The 17,364-nt window shown below is 43.4% G+C and overlaps 2 protein-coding genes across 2 annotated transcripts in view; one reads left to right on the top strand and one right to left on the bottom strand.

Moving 5' to 3' along the window:
- Kctd19 (potassium channel tetramerization domain containing 19) overlaps positions 1-14,306 on the bottom strand; it is a 32,131-nt gene extending 17,825 nt beyond the window's left edge. The window contains exons 1-2 of the mRNA XM_028768718.1: positions 14,206-14,306; positions 9,742-10,038 (exon numbers count right to left, since the gene is read on the bottom strand). Of these exons, the coding sequence (XP_028624551.1) occupies positions 9,742-10,038; positions 14,206-14,208 (300 nt within the window). The 5' untranslated portion in view covers positions 14,209-14,306. The remainder of the gene's footprint in view (positions 1-9,741; positions 10,039-14,205) is intronic.
- A 67-nt stretch (positions 14,307-14,373) lies between these two features.
- Lrrc36 (leucine rich repeat containing 36) overlaps positions 14,374-17,364 on the top strand; it is a 50,345-nt gene continuing 47,354 nt past the window's right edge. The window contains exon 1 of the mRNA XM_028768737.1: positions 14,374-14,462. Coding sequence (XP_028624570.1) covers positions 14,393-14,462 — 70 coding nt within the window. The 5' untranslated portion in view covers positions 14,374-14,392. The remainder of the gene's footprint in view (positions 14,463-17,364) is intronic.

Here is a 17,364-nt window from a genome sequence, read left to right as displayed (position 1 = left end):
CTTCTTCTCGGTGGTCACATCCCAAAGTACCTTTTCAGTTTCATCTTCCAATGTTCTGTTTCCAACGCAACGTCAATGATGTAAATTCCACAAAACTCCCAAAGTACACCATGTTCTTTGATGCTGCCTCAGCATTTTTGCTTGCTTGTTTGTTTGTTTTGAGACAGAGTTTCTCTGTGTAGCCCTATCTGTCCTGGAACTCACTCTGTAGACCAGGCTGGCCTCAAACTCAAAGATCTGCCTGCCCCTGCCTCCTGAGTGCTAGGATTAAAGGACTATGCCACTACAGCTCAGCACTTCAGCAGCATTTTTTAAATGCATGCATGCACCTGTACACACACACACACACACACACACACACACACATCAAGGCATCCTCCCCCTCAAGAACATTATCTACTTTCTTTGAGACAAGGTCTCTCATTGGTCTGGAGCTCACCAATGAGGTAGCTTGTCTGGCTGGTGAGCCACAGAGAGCCTCCTATCTCCATCCACACAGTTTTGAGATTATTAGCCTATGGCACTATGCCTCACATTTTTATGTGGGTTCTGGGAATCAAATTAGAAGACAAGCACTTTAATGATGAGCTACCTTCCTTCATCCATCCTCCCCCCGTCCCCCACCTCTCCTCAACTTCATGTACGCGGTTCCCTTGGCCCAGAAAACTCTTCTTCCCATTTCTCAAGCTGCAGACCCGCTGCCTCTCCTAGGTAGACCCAGTCATTCTTGCTCTCTCTTTGTTGACACACACACACACACACACACACACACACACTTCTCTCTGTGGGCTTCTGGGTTGGATCCAGGCAAGTTCTTTCCTCTGTCATCAGGTGTCTGAGAGATGGCTAGGTGCATGCAGCCCGTCTTCTAGTCTAGATCCTGATAGACTCCTGCATGAAACTAGGAGCTGGAGGGTTGAGTCTTCTGGAAAGAAAGGCAAACCATACTCTCACAACTAAGGAAGATGCCCGAGTGTCCAAAACTATATAGGCAAAGCCAGCACACAATCACATACAGCTCACAGCTCAGAGGGCAATGGAGATAATGACTCTAACCTGCAACCTGAGAGGCAGAGGACCTAAGGGGAGAGGGTCCTGAATGAGAAAGGACTGAGAAAGAGACCGGCAGGAAGAAAGGGCTCAGTGTGAGTTGGACTGGTGGTGGACAGGCAAAGCACCCAATAGAGAAAAGAGGGTGAAACAGGGAAGTCCTGGAGAAAGACAAGAGCATCTAAATCCATTCTAAGATACTGCTCAGTAGTCACAAAGGCTTGGACTTGCCACCTGCTGACCCAAACCCCAAATTCCTTTTTAGTAGATAAAACAGATGAGCCCTTGAGCAAATCTTAATTGGCTGCTACAGAAGGGTCCCCTGGGGAGGAAGGAAATTCCTCTGCAGGACAACAGCCTGCTTAAGGCTGGCCCAGGGTTCTCTGTTTGGAGATGTTGTTTGGTATGGGGTATTTTGAAGTGGAAATTTCTAGCTCCTTTGGAAAGTTAGTTATGTCAAATGATACTTTTCTGGGGCACACAGGTGAAAGGGGATACATACGTGAAAGAATCTTTTCTTGAAGCAGACACAGGTGAAAGGATGTTTGCTATAGCAGACACGTGAAAAGACCCGTGATGAAGGAGTATCAATATGACCCCACAGAAAGTAGGAGAAGAGCACTGAGCTTTGGTTTGGTTTGCTCCACCTCGCTATTCTTCGCTAACTACACAAATGTATTGGTTCACCTTACATGTTGAGTTCAACTTGTGATAATGCCACCATTGAGAGAAACTCTCTAAGAACTACTCTTGAGGTCCCTGTGGCGCTTGCTGCTTCCAGGGCCTTGCCTCAGGCCTGGTGGTTTCTTCAGGATTGAATTAACAGCTGCTGGTTCGTGCCTGGTGTGTGCCTGCCTAGAGGACTGGATTGAAGCTGTTGGTTTGGGCCTGATGTGTCTGCCTGTCAAAAGGACTGGACTGTAGTTGCTGGTTTGTGTGTGCTATCTGCCTGTCTAGAGGACTGGTCTGCAGCTGCTGAGTCGTATTTGGTGTTTGCTATGGGACTGAACTGCTGCCAAAGACAATTGAGCTCACACCCAAAGAACTATTGCTGAACAAGTCCACTTCCCCAAATCCGAATAACTTTTCTCTTCCACTACCTCTGCTGGGTGGTGGGCTAGAGCGGTTGAACCCTTATTAAAAGTAGATTGCAAAAAATTTATGTATATAGTATATAATGTAGTAGGTCAGTCCAACCAGCTTGAGAGGAACTAAGGAAGGACAGGATGAGCCATTTTCTAGAAATGAAACCTCTGTGTTCTGGGGTTTCGATTAAACTGGGAGCAGTCCCATTTTCCCCAAGAAAGGAAACAGTTAGCAAAACTTTAAAGGGAGAAGAAATCAGGCAAATAAAATCTACAAAGGATGCACTCCCCAGCCAATGAGGACATGTTCTGTGCCAACCAAAGGGGTCAAGCTTGCACCTAGGCCCTGGAGCTTCAACAAGGGGGTTTCCTGAACTCTCTCAGTGAGCCCTTGCTCTGTTATCTAGAAACCAAACCTCTGCTCACAGGAAGCATTAGGATGCTTTGAGAAACTCCAGCGCACTCTCCAACTCCCTTACCTCCTTACTTGTTTGTGCCCTGTCAGCCCTTTTCTAATAGTATAACTTCCCTGAGGCCCCAAGTACTTTGCTTGTTTTGCTCTCTGCTAGAAATGGGACACCAGTGCATTTTTTGTTGGAAGAATGCGTGAATAACAAACGCTCCAGGGAGCCTACTTCGGGGGTGGGGTGGGAGTGTGGGGGTGTGGCTTCTGGCTTTACTGATTCTAGTGGTCACAGTGTATATGGCTGGTTTTCTGTAGGCCGACTTCAGGGCTACTTTCGTCCACTTGAAATTTTACTCTTCATATCTTATGACATGGCAAGTTATTACAGGGGGGGCCTTCTTTCCATAAAGTCTTGCTGTGTAGCCCAGGGTGTCCTTGAACTTGCTATTTTCTAGCCTCAGTCTCCCAAGTTCTGGAATTACAGACATGCTCCACTATGCCTGGAAAATGGGAAATACAATGAACTTACAGGGCTAACTGCTACTCTAAGGACAGTTGATGTTGCTTGGGGCCTACACGGTAGTGAAGGCAAATCAGAAGCAATGGAAATCTGAGGGTACAGGGGCGCGCATGCTGCTAAAAGATGGCCAACAAGGCACCCTGCTGGCAGAGCAGTTGGACTTAAATGGGTTTTGGAGATGCCATGTGTGCTTATGGACTATTGGGAAGAGCATCATGGTAAAGGAGCTTAGGGTGCCGGCAAATCCCTGACTGCTGTGTAAAGACGCTGATGCTAAAAGGAACAAGGCTATTAGACCTAAAGGATGTGCAACAAAAGAAACCAAATAAGGTGCGGCTCTCATGTTTCAAAGTTGTCTCTCTCTACTGGTGGCTCTGCTGCTGGTGGGTCCAGTCTTCATCTCCCAGCAGATGGTAACTAAACACCTCTAGATGCCAAATACTTTGAAAACCATTGGAAATGCAAACGTGAAAAGAACATAAACCAGAAAAGGAGAAAGACATTAAAAAACCATGACCCCAACAGAATTGGCACTATTATAAGAACAGAGCAACAATAACTTTGTCTGGAAATGTCAGGCTAGGCTGTGGGCTACGTTACATTTAAAACAAAATTTAAAAGGGGAGTATTCTAAGAAAAATAAATGAGTGTAGGGGGCATAGAAAGTAAGCATAGGGAATACTTAGGGGTATGATTGAACTCTATATACATATAGGTACATGGGGATATATACATATAGATATATATATTTGTGATATGTCAGGATGAACAGTCTATGGGGATCCTTGAAGCCATTTCAAGGTCTTTACACTTGAGTTGTCCACAAGCCACATTGTTGGAACAACTATCTGCCATGTTCCTTTCCAATATCACAAAGTAATCTGTCTCACATCATAATAGGAAATGTGAGACCACCACTGGCTTATTTTATTAAAGGCATAATTTGTGTGATCAGCATAAAAAACTCCCTGGCTCCCTTGAACACAAAGAATGTAGGCATATTTGGATTCCTTACTGGTAGCAGATTGCTGACAAATGGAGCAACTTATGGTCCAAACTGCAAGTTCCCAGAAGGAGGTGAAATAGGAAAAGTTAGGCCAAAATGTAGTTTAGTGGTAGAATGTGTGTTAGCATGAGGGAGGCCCTGTGTTTAAGCCTCAGTGGGCTTCAAGGGGCATGTAAAAGCGAACCAACAGTCTGCATAGAACCTTAAACTCTTGTGAGTGACCTTGAAGAGAAACTTTACATTTTCCAGTAGCAGCTGTGACTCCTGATCAGCCTGATGGCTTGCAGAAGGAAGGCTCAAAGTAGGCCATGTTTAAGAGGGCTTCTCAAATTCCACATGAAGTTTTAGGAAGCCTCATGATACTGACGTATGGATGGCAATGACTTCTTTATATCTCTCCTATGAATAATATATGACACTCCAAAACTTTCAGGTTTAAAGATTTACATATCAGCTTGATGACTCCTGGATGGTATTTCTGGTCCCAACTGTTGCCATGAATTCCAGATGTGTCTACTCGGTGACTCCCCGGCTCTCCACTTAGATGTTACTCCCCAGTCACTGTTCCTCCAGCTTGACAAGCTTCAGTCTTGAATTGTGATCCCCGCCCCCTAAAGGTTCACGCCTCTCAGAAGTCACCATTTACCTGGTTGCTCAGGGTAGAAACATCAGGAGCTGTCCATTCTTTCATGTCCTGCAGCCCATTCACTAACAAATTCATCAAGACATACCCAGGCTTTAAATTGTTTCTATGACCACTCAAGACCAAACCATTGTTATCTTTCATCTGGATGAGTGGTTCTCAACCTGTGAGCCACAGCCTCTTGGTGTGTGTTGGGGTAGTTGAGCACACACACCCTTTCATAGGGATTGCCTAAGACCATCGGAAAACACAGATATTTACAATTTTGTAACAAAAATTACAGTTATTGAGTAGCAATAAAATTCATTTTATGATTGGGAGCTCACCACAACAAGGGACACAGCATTGGGAAGGTTGAGAAGCATGGATCTGGAGGCTGCTGGAGCCTCCCAGCTGATCTTCCTGCTTCTTCACTTGCCCCTATTGAATCTAGGCCAGCAGTAAACACATTTCTTCCCCTGTGAGAGGCCAGATACTAAATATTTTAGGCTTTGCTAGCCATATGGTCTCTGTCAATTCAAATAGTCAGCTCTTTTTGTAGTTCCAAAAACCAAAGCAAAATACCAACAGAGGAGCATGACTGTATTCGAATGAAACTTTACCAATATCACTGAAATTTGACCCTTTATTTTTTTTTCAATCACAAAAAAATTGAAAATGTTCTTAGCTTATGGGACACACACACACACATACACACACATACACTGGAGTGGACTGGATTTGGTCCATGACCTATACAGTTTGTAGACTCTGATAAAACTGTCAAGCCAGTAGCAACTGATTTTTACAACTTTAAAGATCTATGTACTTATTATTTTGGATGTATATGTGTGTTCCTGATGAGTTCATGTGCATCATGTGCATGCAGGAACAAGTAGAGGCCAGAAGAGCATCAGATGCCTGGGAATTGGAATTACAGGTGGTTGGCTGTGAGCAAGTGTATGGGTGCTGGGAACTGAACCTGGCTCGTCTCAAGAACTTAGTAAGCACTACTGATCCATGTCTACAGCTCCAGCAACTTTAAACTCACTTTTATAAGAAAACTAGAGATCAAACCCAGGGCCTTGTACATGTTAGGCAAGCATTCTAATACTGAGCTACAGCCCTAGCTTTACCCCCAACCCCAATATAGTCTTGCTAAAGTACTCAAATTTGGTCTTGAACTTGAGATTATCCTGCTCAGCTTTCTAAATAGCTGGGGTTACACCTGTACCGCCTGGCCCGCTAAAGTGTGCCAGTTTAAATGGTGCAGTCCTCTGGGTTTTGGAATATTTGCCCAGCATCCACTGTCTACTCTAGGCCCCAAAGAGAAGCCTTGCACTCTGGATTACCATTGTCTATTGTTATCCAGCCCATTCTTTCTAACCCATAACCCAGTTCTTGGGCAGTCACTAAATCAATCTCTATCTCTCCCTCTCCCTCTCTCTGGTCTCTATGAATTTCTCTAACTTTCTCTCTCAATTTCTAGAGGAGGAAATGTTTATTTTAGTTTATAGTACATCATTGTGGGGAAGTCACAATGCCAAGAGCTCAAGATAGCTGGGCACATGGGACCCATAGTCAAGAAGCAAAGAAGAGGCCAGGCAGTGGTGGCACACGCTTTCAATCCCTGTACTCCAGAGACAGTGGTAGCTCAGACAGCTAGGGCTACACAAAGAAACCCTGCCTTGAAGAGCAAAAACAAAACAAACAGGAATGAATTAATGTATGCAGTCTTCTTTTTTATTCTCTTGCGGTTTTATTTTGTGGCCAAGACTACCCTTGAACTCAGGACAATTCTTTTATCTTACTTTCCAAGTGCTGGGATTATAGGCACAAGCTACTACATCCAGAAATTGTATAAAAGCAATCAAAAATATATGGGCCTTCCATGTAGGTAGAATCAGGGTTGGGGATATGGCTCAGTCACACAGCACTTACCCAACATCCACGAAAACCTGCGTTTAACCATATTGAAGTGTTGAAGAATGGGGAATTGTATAGCTTTCCACCTCATTTCTTTATCGCTAGAATCTGGTATGTGGTTGGTTGTCAATAGACATAGTGTTCTGATTAGAATCAGAGACTTCAAGTGTACCTTTTCTTTTTTTAAAAGAGTCATTTATTTATTTTATATATGTGAGTACACTGTAGAACTTCAGACACACCAGAAAAGGGCATCAGATCCCATTACAGATGGTTGTGAGCCAGCATGTGGTTGCAGGGAATTGAACTCAAGACCTCTGGAAGAGCAGTCAGTGTTTTTAACTGCTGAATCATCTCTCCAACCCTCGAGTGCACCTTTTAGAGGTGAAAGGTCCAGGTTAGGTGTGTAGAAGGGCCAGTAAACGGAGTGGGACAGAGACTAGGGTCGGTGTGTAGGGAGTGGTGTACATCACATGAGCTAAGGCACTGTCTTTCAGAAGCTTTCAGTCTTACTCTTATCCTGCCTGTTGGCTCATTCTATGTCTCTCCTTTTCTTCTCTCTTTTGTCCTCTTAAAACACTTACTTACTCAACTCACTCACTCACGTTCTTACTTATTGGGGATAGGGTCTTGCTATGTAGCCAAGGCTGGCCTTGAACTTTTCTCAGCCTCCCAGGTACTGGAATTATAGGTGGGTACTACCATATCCAGCTTTTCACACTGCCTTTCAACAAAGCCTACCATGTTTCAGACCATCCTGAACAATATGTGCTACCTTTTGACTGAATAAGATATCCCATTAGCAGGTGCTCAGCTCTGTTTTTATTGATAGATATTAATTCTGAAGAACTCTGTAGTAAGTAGTACTAATAATTTGGAACAGTTCAGATATGTGCTATCCAATATGGTAGTCATTGTGGCTATATGCCTTGTTGGACTACAGTATTCTAAATCTGAGATGTGCTAAGTGTAAAAAAAAAATCAGATATTGAAAACTTGGTATAAAACAAAAGTATCTCAAATGTAAATTTTTGAAAATATTAGGTTAAATGAAACGTATCATCACCAAAACTGGTTTCACTAATTTTACACTTTTTAAAATTTGGCTACTACAAAATTTAAATAACACTCATGAATCTAGGTGTTATTGCATGTAGCTATAGTCCCTCTGTGAATTTGGAGGCTGAGGCTGGAAGATCAGTGGAATTCAGGAGTGCAGGGCCAGCTGGGACAACACAGTGAGACCCCTTCTCTTACATTACATGTGATTACATATATCATTCACATACATGGCTCACATTATACTTCATTGTACTATTCTTTCTTGTCCCTAAAGTGCACAGGAATAAAACTGGACCCCAGAATGCTCTCATTAAGTCAGAGTTAAATGCCTGACGTGGGCCTGCTTAAAAAGGGTCTTTAGACCAAGAATTGACAAAATTCGTTTCCTCCAAGCACAGTTTGCTCACTTAAGGCAAATCCCCGAGGAGTTGGCTAGGCCTTTGCATGGAGGAGAGTGAGGGAAATGTGTGGTTGACTTGCTTGAGGCGGCTGTTGGTTCCCAGCTGTATTTACACTCTGCTTCAATGAATAAATACCACTTAGGCTGGGCCAGCCCAAATGTTGATTTCTTCGAAAACACCATTTCCAAAGCATAAGCACTTGTTTCACAGGCTGTGTTAGGGAGGCAGAGCCATATAATTCTTCAAACTCTGCTACTCACACATCTTGGAAGTTTGGAATCAGGCCAACCCATTGGCTTCTGTGTTGTTGCCTCCTCCTTCAAAGTTGATTCTCAGAGATATTTTGTTTGGTTTGGTTTAGGAAGTGAGGACTGCAAAGGGGTTCAAGGGCTTAATAAACTGTTTGTATGAGAAGCTTGTTCTTCTAAATTACCCTGTAAAACATTGCCTTGATCTCTTTGATTGTCTGTAATGAACAAGTTACTCCCTCTCCACACAGAAAGGTGGCTTGGCATAGAGCCATTAGCAAGTCTAACATGCCAAGCCATTTACATGGATTTAAACCACTTGCAGCAACTTTAATACTTTACTCCTAAAGAAGTTGACAAGATTTAGATTCAAGTGGGAAGCCTGAAAAAAAATTCAGAGAGCTACAATTTGCACTACACTGTGCTAGGGTTCTTGGATTCCTAAATATATAATAACTTCAGAGAAAACATTGGATTATTTAGCAAGACTCACCCATAAGCACACATATTACAAAGTAAATGGTCTCTTTCCTCCTGACTCAGATACAAACACAATCTACGTCACTTTTCTTCCAGGAGGTACTGGGGAGGCATGATTAGTGGTATACTGAGATACACTGCAGTTGATGGACTAACTCTTATGAAAATGGAATAAACAACACCTTGTCCAGACAGTGAGATTGATATAGAACATGCCCAGATTTCCTTCCCAGTCATAATATTTAGTTTTTCCAGGTTAAAAAAAAAGCATTGTTCAAAAACTACCAAGTCAACTATTTAAGTACAGCCATAGCCAAAATGACTTCTGTGGGCTTGGAGAAAACTTACTAATGCTTGCCTCTTCTGTCATACTTTGATCCTTCATAAATAAAAGCATTTAAAGCTCTTAAAATAAGAAAGGAGTGTACCCAGGTGATGGCCCATGCCTTTAACCCCAGCACTCTGGAGACAGAGGCAGGCAGATCTCTGAGGCCAGTCTGGTCTACAGAGCAAGTTCCAGGACAGCCAGGGCTCCACAGAGAAACTCTGTCTCAAAACAAAACAAATCAAAACAAAACAAAACACAACAAAACAAACAAAACAATGGTTTCGGTAACAGACACCTTCAATCCCAGCATGTGGGAAGCAGAGGCAAGTAAAGCTGGCTGTGGTGGCACACACCTTTAACCCCAGCACTTGAGGGGCAGAGGCAGGCTGATCTCTGTGAGTTTGAGGCCAGCCTGGTTTACAGAGTGAATTCCAGGACAGCCAGGGTGGTTTCGCAAAGAAACCCTGTCTTAAAAAAAAAAAAAAAAAAAAAAAAAAAAAAAAAAAACAGCAACCAAACAAAAGGGTTACCTCAGAACCCAATATAGAAAAGAAGCTCACGTTTAGGATGCTACTGGTCACTACTCTTGGAAGAAAGCACATCTTACCTGGAGCAGCGGCATCAGCTGCAAGCCCAGGGCTTGCTCGTAGAGCAGGTTCAGTTCTGCACAGCTGGAGAAGGAGAGCTTCGACGTGTACAGGTAATAGTGCACGTGCCTGAATGTGGAACCGTCTCTGTCAATGAAGAGACGCTGGTTTTCTGAGGAGCTCAAGGCTGAAGCCTCTTTCCACAACAGCGAGTCTGGGAATTGAGCTAGTTTGCTCCTGGGAACTGAGAAATGCCAGCCTCCGACATTGAAGTGAAACAAATCCTCTGCTGACTCATGGGGCACGCCAGGCTCCTCCTAAAGGGAAAATGAGGCAAGAGTTATGAAAAAAGAAAATGAAAGCACCCTGACAAGAAGCATTGAGCTACGTATGCTGACAACATGGTAATGTACATTCAACATACAAGAGAATTCACACACACACACACACACACGTGCGCACGCACACACAGCACAACAACTTTGAAGAATATTTTTTAAAAACCAATTATATGCCGGGCAGTGGTGGCGCACGCCTTTAATCCCAGCACTTGGGAGGCAGAGGCAGGCGGATTTCTGAGTTCGAGGCCAGCCTGCTCTACAGAGTGAGTTCCAGGACAGTCCGGGCTATACAGAGAAACCCTGCCTCGAAAAACCAAAAAAAAAAAATTATATTTTACACATCAACAGTTTAAAAAGCCAGCCATGGTTGCATGCATGCATGCATCTGTAATACTAACACTTCAAGATGGAGACAGGAAGATCACTACAAATCTGAGGCCAGTATGGGCTATACACTGAACCCAAGACCAGAGATGGCTACCTAGTGAGACCCTGTATTAAAAGGTGGGAGTTGGAAGAAAGGCTGGACTGATGGATAAAAATCCCTATTGGCATAAAGACAGCCATATAAATACATAGTATAGACTGGAGCCTAGAAATAAACCTTTGTTCATTTGAATTTGTCCATCAACTGGTGAATGAATAAACTAACTAGAATATAGCCATACATTGAAACTATTTTGGTAGATTTTTTTTTATTTGAGACATTGGACCCCTGGCTGGCATAAAACTCACTATGTAGACCAGGCTGGCCTTGAACTCACAGAGATCCACTTGTCTCTGCTTCCCAAGTGCTACAATTAAAGACAGGTGTACTCCCAGGCCTGGCTCATGAAGTGTTAATAAAAAAGAATGAAGGACTGATACATGTCACAATGTGGACTGACCTTGAAACATTATGCTAAGAGAAACAAAGCAGGTAATGTGAAGAAAAGGCAAATTTACACAGACAAAAATTAATGGTTATTTAGGACTGGGAGTCCAAGCATGGATATAGGTTTCCTTAAAGGAAGGTAAAAACATTCTACAGTTGGTTGTGGTGGTGGTCGCACAACTCTGAAAACATAAGATCATTGAATTGTACTTATTAAAATGGTAAGTCAGCCATGCATGGTGATGCATGCCTTTAATCCCAGCTCTCGGGAGGCAGAGGCAGGCAGGTTTCCTCTTATCTCTTACTTCTGTGAGTTCCTGGCTAGCTAGGGATACATAGTGAGAGCCCATTTTAAAACAAACCCAAAATATGAAATCATATGTATAGGGCTATTTTAAGAAATCCATTTACTACTTATGTCTAGCGTATGTACCAGCATGGCTTTGTGTACATTATCTGAGTGCAGGCAGGAGCTCACAGAGGCCACAAAAGGCGGCCAGATCCCTTGGAACTGGAGTTACTGACCGTTGTACATTTCCATATGAGTGGTGGGAACCAAACCTTGGTCAGTAAGCATTCTTAATTATTGACCCTGCTGCTGCTGCTGCTGCTGCTGCTGCTGCTGCTGGTGGTGGTGGTGGTGGTGGTGGGGTGTGTGTGTGTGTGTGTGTGTGTGTGTGTATGTGTTTAAGGAGCAAAAAAAAAAGAAATGAAAATAAACATAGAACTATCATATGATTCAATTACACTTCTCAATAATACCACTCATGGGTATATACCTCGTATTAGTTATTTTTCTCAACGCTGTGACAGTATTTGTAAAAAGCAATCTAAGGGGCCACCAGATGGCTCTGTAGTGTAAAGACACTACTGTGCAAGCTTGGTGACCTGAGTTCGTTCAATCCTTGGGACCCATTCAAATTGTTTGGTTGGTTGGTTGCTTTTTCAAGACAGGATTTCTCTGTGTAGCCCTGGCTGTCCTGGAACTCTATCTGTAGACAAGGCTAACCTTGAACTCAAAGATCCACCTGTCTCTGCCTCCTGAGTGCTGGGACTAAAGGTATGCACCACCACCACTTGGCTTCCAATGTCAAATTGGAAGAAAAGAACTGATTTCACAAAGTTGTCCTCTGACCTCTATATATGTGCCATGGCATGTGTACCCAGCACCCACACAAAAAACATCATAGGCAGTAATATTAATAGTAGTAGCAGCAGCAGCAGCAGTAACTTAAGAAGGATTTGTTTTGGTTCTTGGTTTAAAAGCATACAGTCCAGTGTGGCCCAGAAAGTGTGACAGAATTCCTGGGAGCAGAAGCATGAAACTAGGATTCCTACATCTGGGAAGACCAGCCAGCAGAAGGATGCTGAAGCTCCTTCGCTCCTTTTCATTCAGGAACCATAGACCATGAGACAGTGCTGCTGCATTCAGCATGACCTTTCCTTCCTTGGTTACTTTCTCTGGAAATATTCTCCCAGGCATTACTAGAAGAGCGCTTCCAGCTCTGGTCAGGTTGACAATGAAGATCAACCACTACACACCTAAAGAGTTCTACATCAGCATGCTATATAGATTTGCATATTCACGTTTGTTACTGCATTATTCACAATAGACAAGACATGAAACCAACTCAGAGGCCCATCAACAGATAGATTTAAAAAAATGTGGTAGATATGCACAATGGAATTTTATGCAGCTGTAAAGAATACAATTCTGATACCTGCCAGAAAATGGATAGATACTGGAGAGAAATAGGCTAGACTCATGTTTTAATATGTGAAATATAGATTTCTACACATCTACATATGATATGAACGGAGAGAGGAACCAATGAAAGTGGGAGAAGAGCCCTAAAGGAAGGGGGAGCACGAGAGAGTAGCGGAATATAGGGACATAAAAGCAGAGGATGGGACTATTTAAGGGGACGATGGCTCAGCAGAACAAAGAGGAAGGCTGTATGTATTTGAAAATGTCACAATGAATCCCTCTAGTTGGTATGCTAACTAAAAATATGAACTCAAAATTGTCTAAGAATGGTGGTGGTGGGAACAAGACTATTAAAGTACAAGGTGGTTGTTCAAGAAAGGAAACGCCTCCTTTTCCATCAAAACCCTGCATCTCTTCTTATTCTGAGGCAGGAAAATAGATCCCGGTAACAAACAAGAGGGACATTTCTTCTACAGTAAGCCCTAAATGTCTGAAATCAAGAGGAACAATTAGACATGCCACTTTAAGACTAGAAGAGCTGTAGGTGGACAAGAAGAAAAAGAAACAGACTATGAAATAGATTATAGTGTTGCAGCGGCAGAACTGGAAAAGCTCATCCAATGATGTCATTTGGAGTCCTGAGCCTTCGAAATGTGACTTAGGCTGGGCATGATAGACAGAGTTAACTAAGGGTCCCATCTATACCAAAGAGCACAGATATACAAGGATTTAATTTTTGTTCTGTTCTCTTTAAAGGTACATAGCTGGCTGAAAGAAAGGTAGGAAAACCTGCTTGTTGGAGGTTGAGCTCCGCTTATTAAAGGACAGGAAGAATTTGCTTCCACATGTGTCACCCATGGGAGGACCCTCAAGGGATGCTTCCTGGTAAAAGTTAGGAATGTAACTATTATTTCCAGAGCTTTCTTCCCCAAAGATTGTTCAGGGACTTCTTAGTGCAGAACTATTTCAGTCTGGGGAGAGCCTCCAGTCATCAGTAGCTTGGGAAACCTGTAGTCCGGGGGGGGGGGGGAGACTAGTCATCGTAACTCCATCCCAAAGAGCTTCTCATTAACACACAATCTTCTTCCATATAACATCATAGTGATAGACTCAAGTCCTGAAGACAGGACTCAATGCCTCAGGGCCAGGATTCTCTGACCTTTTCAGATCAGGAGTTCCCATCATGCCTCCAAAATCTGCCACGCCCCCTCAAACTGTCAGATCTGAATTTCCCCTTTAAATGTCATCCTCATCTTGCTCTAGAATAAACACGGGCTTTGAGGTACAAAGGCCTCCATCCTTCAAAGAAGCACACCTTCTTCACCCCACAAACCTGGAGCCCCTCAGATCCTCAGTGGTGTGGAATAGTTCATCCCTTAAGGCAGCGTGGCATGTTCTCTCACCTACTCAGGCAAGCCCATCCCAGATTCTTCTAAACCAGAGCCTCCTTGAGACACTCATACCCCAAAGTCAGATCCCTAATCCCGAGGTTCTCATCCCCACCTTCCCCCATTCTCCACCTTAGTGGTTTTGGCGCCCTTCTCAGGGACAGGCTCCATACCATAGTCCTAACTTCTGTGGCAGGCGGACAGGCTCGTGACCGGTCCTCTAACGGCCTCTAGAGAACCAAGGCCCGCGGCCAGTGGGAGGGGCGGAGCCTGAGCCGGGGGCGGGGTCTGGAGCGCGGGGCGGGACCTGGCGAGCGCGGGGCGGTCTCGCGAGCCGTGGCAGGTGAGCGGCGGGCGTGAATGGCGGAGCAATGGGATCTGGACGAGGAGTGCCTCCGCCGCCTGGGGGCGCTGACCCTCGAGCAGCCGGGTAGGGCCGGGAGAGTGTGGCTGTGGTCTGGAGCGTGGCTCAGAGGCTGTGAGGAAACTGTGCTGTGTAGCCTTGGGAGCCCCAGGTAGAGACAAAGGAACTGCAGAAGAGCGGTTCTTGAGGCGAAGAAAGGGGAAATCGAGGCAGAAAGGGTTGCGCTGAGGTGCAGAAGCTGAAGTAATAGGAGAATCTGAGGCAGAGGGTGAAGAATTGAAGGAGAGGAGGAGTGTGAAGTCCTGACAGGCAGGAAAGGACCCCTGTGTAGCAAGTGACAGAATCTGACAGAAAGAAAGAAGTCTCCACTAGTGGAAGGACATGGATGTTGGTGAGAGGAAGAAGTGTTGAGGAGGCAAAGGGGGGTAGTTTTGGCCGTTTCTTAAACTTCCTGCCTAGGAGGACTTTTCAAGGTGGGTGCACTTGGAAAGGACACCTTATTCCATTATCCTTTGTGAAGAACCTCAAGTCCAAAGCTTTTCTTTGATGAATCTTTTAAAAGCTCCAAGAGGCTTTCTGTGAAATACTAAGCGATCTGTCAGTCGTTTAGCTCAGTGCCTAGCCTTGGCTTCATCCTAGAGCTAACGCTGAGTGAGCTGACCCTGCCTTTGACAGGGTTGATGCACGCGGCTTGCTTTCTAAGTGTCTAAGGAAGAAGAACTCTGGGAAAGCCTTTCATATTCCTAATGAAACTCTTAGCCCTCTAGTAAGTTAGTTATATCATTATCGCCACTCATTGCGCTCAGTGCCTTACCTGCATTTAATGTCTTATGCTGTTACGGTTCCCATTTTACAAATCAATAAAATTAGGTTAGACTCTTGCCTGGAGTCACAGCGGATGGTACAGACAAAGTTTATTAATCCAAGACTGATTCCAAAGCCTGTGCTAGAATCATAACAAATACTGATAAGTCGAATAGGTATTAATCTTTTTTCTATAATCAAAGATAATAGTTTGATTAATGTATAAATTGAGGCATGTTTGTATAACACAAGGTCTCATGTGACCCAGTCTGGCTGCAAACTTGACACTATGCCCAGCTGTATGCGGTTCTGAGGAATCAAATCTAGGACTCAGTGCGTGCTAGGCAATCATTCTACCAATTGGGTCACATCCTCACCCCAGAGTATATTTTTTTTTTAAAACTACGATGAACTCTACAAGTCAGATAAAATAGACTTCATTGGCTTGGTACACATCTATGTTTTCCCTTCCATTAAAATATTTTAATTAATTAATTAATTAATTAATTGGTTTGTCGAGATAGGGCTTCTCTGAGTAGCCCTGGCTCTCCTGGAACTTGCTCTGGAGGCTGGTCTTGAACTTAGGGATCCAGCTGGTTGTAATAGTGCATGCCAGTAATCCCAGCTATTAGGAAGTCTGAAGTACAAGGACTGACTGAATCCACAAACGAGATATAACCATAAAAAATAAAGTAAAAGTAATGATATTTGGGGAAGAGGGCATATTCTCCTTACATCCTCTAGTTAGAATAATATAAGGCAGTTAAATATATTTTATTTTGAGATAGGATCTCACTATTTAGATTAGGTTGGCCCAGACTCCCCAGGATCTGGCTGTTTTAGGCTTCCAAGTGCTGGGATTAAAGGTGTGCATCACCAAGCTCGTCCAGATAAAAATTTTCAATCTTTAATAAATATATAAGAGATTAGGCAAGAAGTCTGTAGACTGGCCCTTTGTACATTATGCTGTCAATAGTGTGGCACTGACAACTTAGACAAGTACCTGGAGGGTGTGATACGGGGTCAGGCCCAGAGCAGAAACAAAACACACTAGGAAGCACGGGCTTAGGCTGATGGTAATTGTTTGGCCAAGAAAAATGCATATATGCAATTGTGTACTTTTAAAAAATGACTTTTAAAGTCATTTAGTAAATTTAGTATATTCTGGTTATGATAATTACTAAGCAAAAAGTAAGTCTTTACCTTGCCTACCTGTCTTACAGGCCTAGTTCCTCTTCCTAAGGGCAATTACTGTTACCAGATTTCCAAAGTGTCCTCTCCCTATATAAGCTTTATTTATTTATTTATTTATTTATTTATTTATTCATTCTTTCTTTCTTTCATTCATTCATTTGGATGGTTGAGACAGGGCCTTACTATGTGGGTCTGGATGTCCTGGAATTCACCATGTAAAGCAGGCTGGCTTCAACTCTCTGACATACACCTGTTTCTGCTTCATGAATGCTGGGATTAAAGGCATGTAGCTATGCCCAGAAATTTTATAACTTTTATATGACTATTTCCCAATATATGCCAAAATAAAGATAACGGAATAATGAACCCCTGTCTCTTACCTCAATAGTTATCAATTTATAATCAGTCTTTCCTTCATGCATACCTTACCCATCCTTCGACCCTCAAGCCTCTGAACTAATTATTTCAAAGCAAACCCTAGATCTATAATTTCATCCATAAGCATCTTGCCATGTATTTTCAGAGATAAGAACTCTTCAAGTAATCAAATCGTCAAACTAAAAAATTTATCAGCAATTTGTTTTTCCTTTCATCTCTGTGTGTTGTACGAACATGTCTGTGTGGTGAATGAGCATGTCTGTGTGTTGTATGAACATGTCTGTGTGGTGAATGAGCATGTGTGTGTGGTGTACGAGCATGTCTGTGTGGTGAATGAGCATGTCTGTGTGGTGAATGAGCATGTCTGTGTGGTGAATGAGCATGTCTGTGTGTTGTATGAACATGTGTGTGTGGTGTACGAGCATGTCTGTGTGTTGTATGAACATGTCTGTGTGGTGAATGAGCATGTCTGTGTGGTGTATGAGCATGTCTGTGTGGTGTACGAGCATGTGTGTGTGGTGTACGAGCATGTCTGTGTGGTGTACGAGCATGTCTGTGTGGTGTATGAGCATGTCTGTGTGTTGTATGAACA

The sequence above is a fragment of the Grammomys surdaster genome, unplaced genomic scaffold, assembly GCF_004785775.1.
Source record: "Grammomys surdaster isolate TR1022 unplaced genomic scaffold, NIH_TR_1.0 187, whole genome shotgun sequence".
Lineage (NCBI taxonomy): Eukaryota > Metazoa > Chordata > Mammalia > Rodentia > Muridae > Grammomys > Grammomys surdaster.
This window is presented reverse-complemented; position numbering and strand designations above follow the sequence as displayed.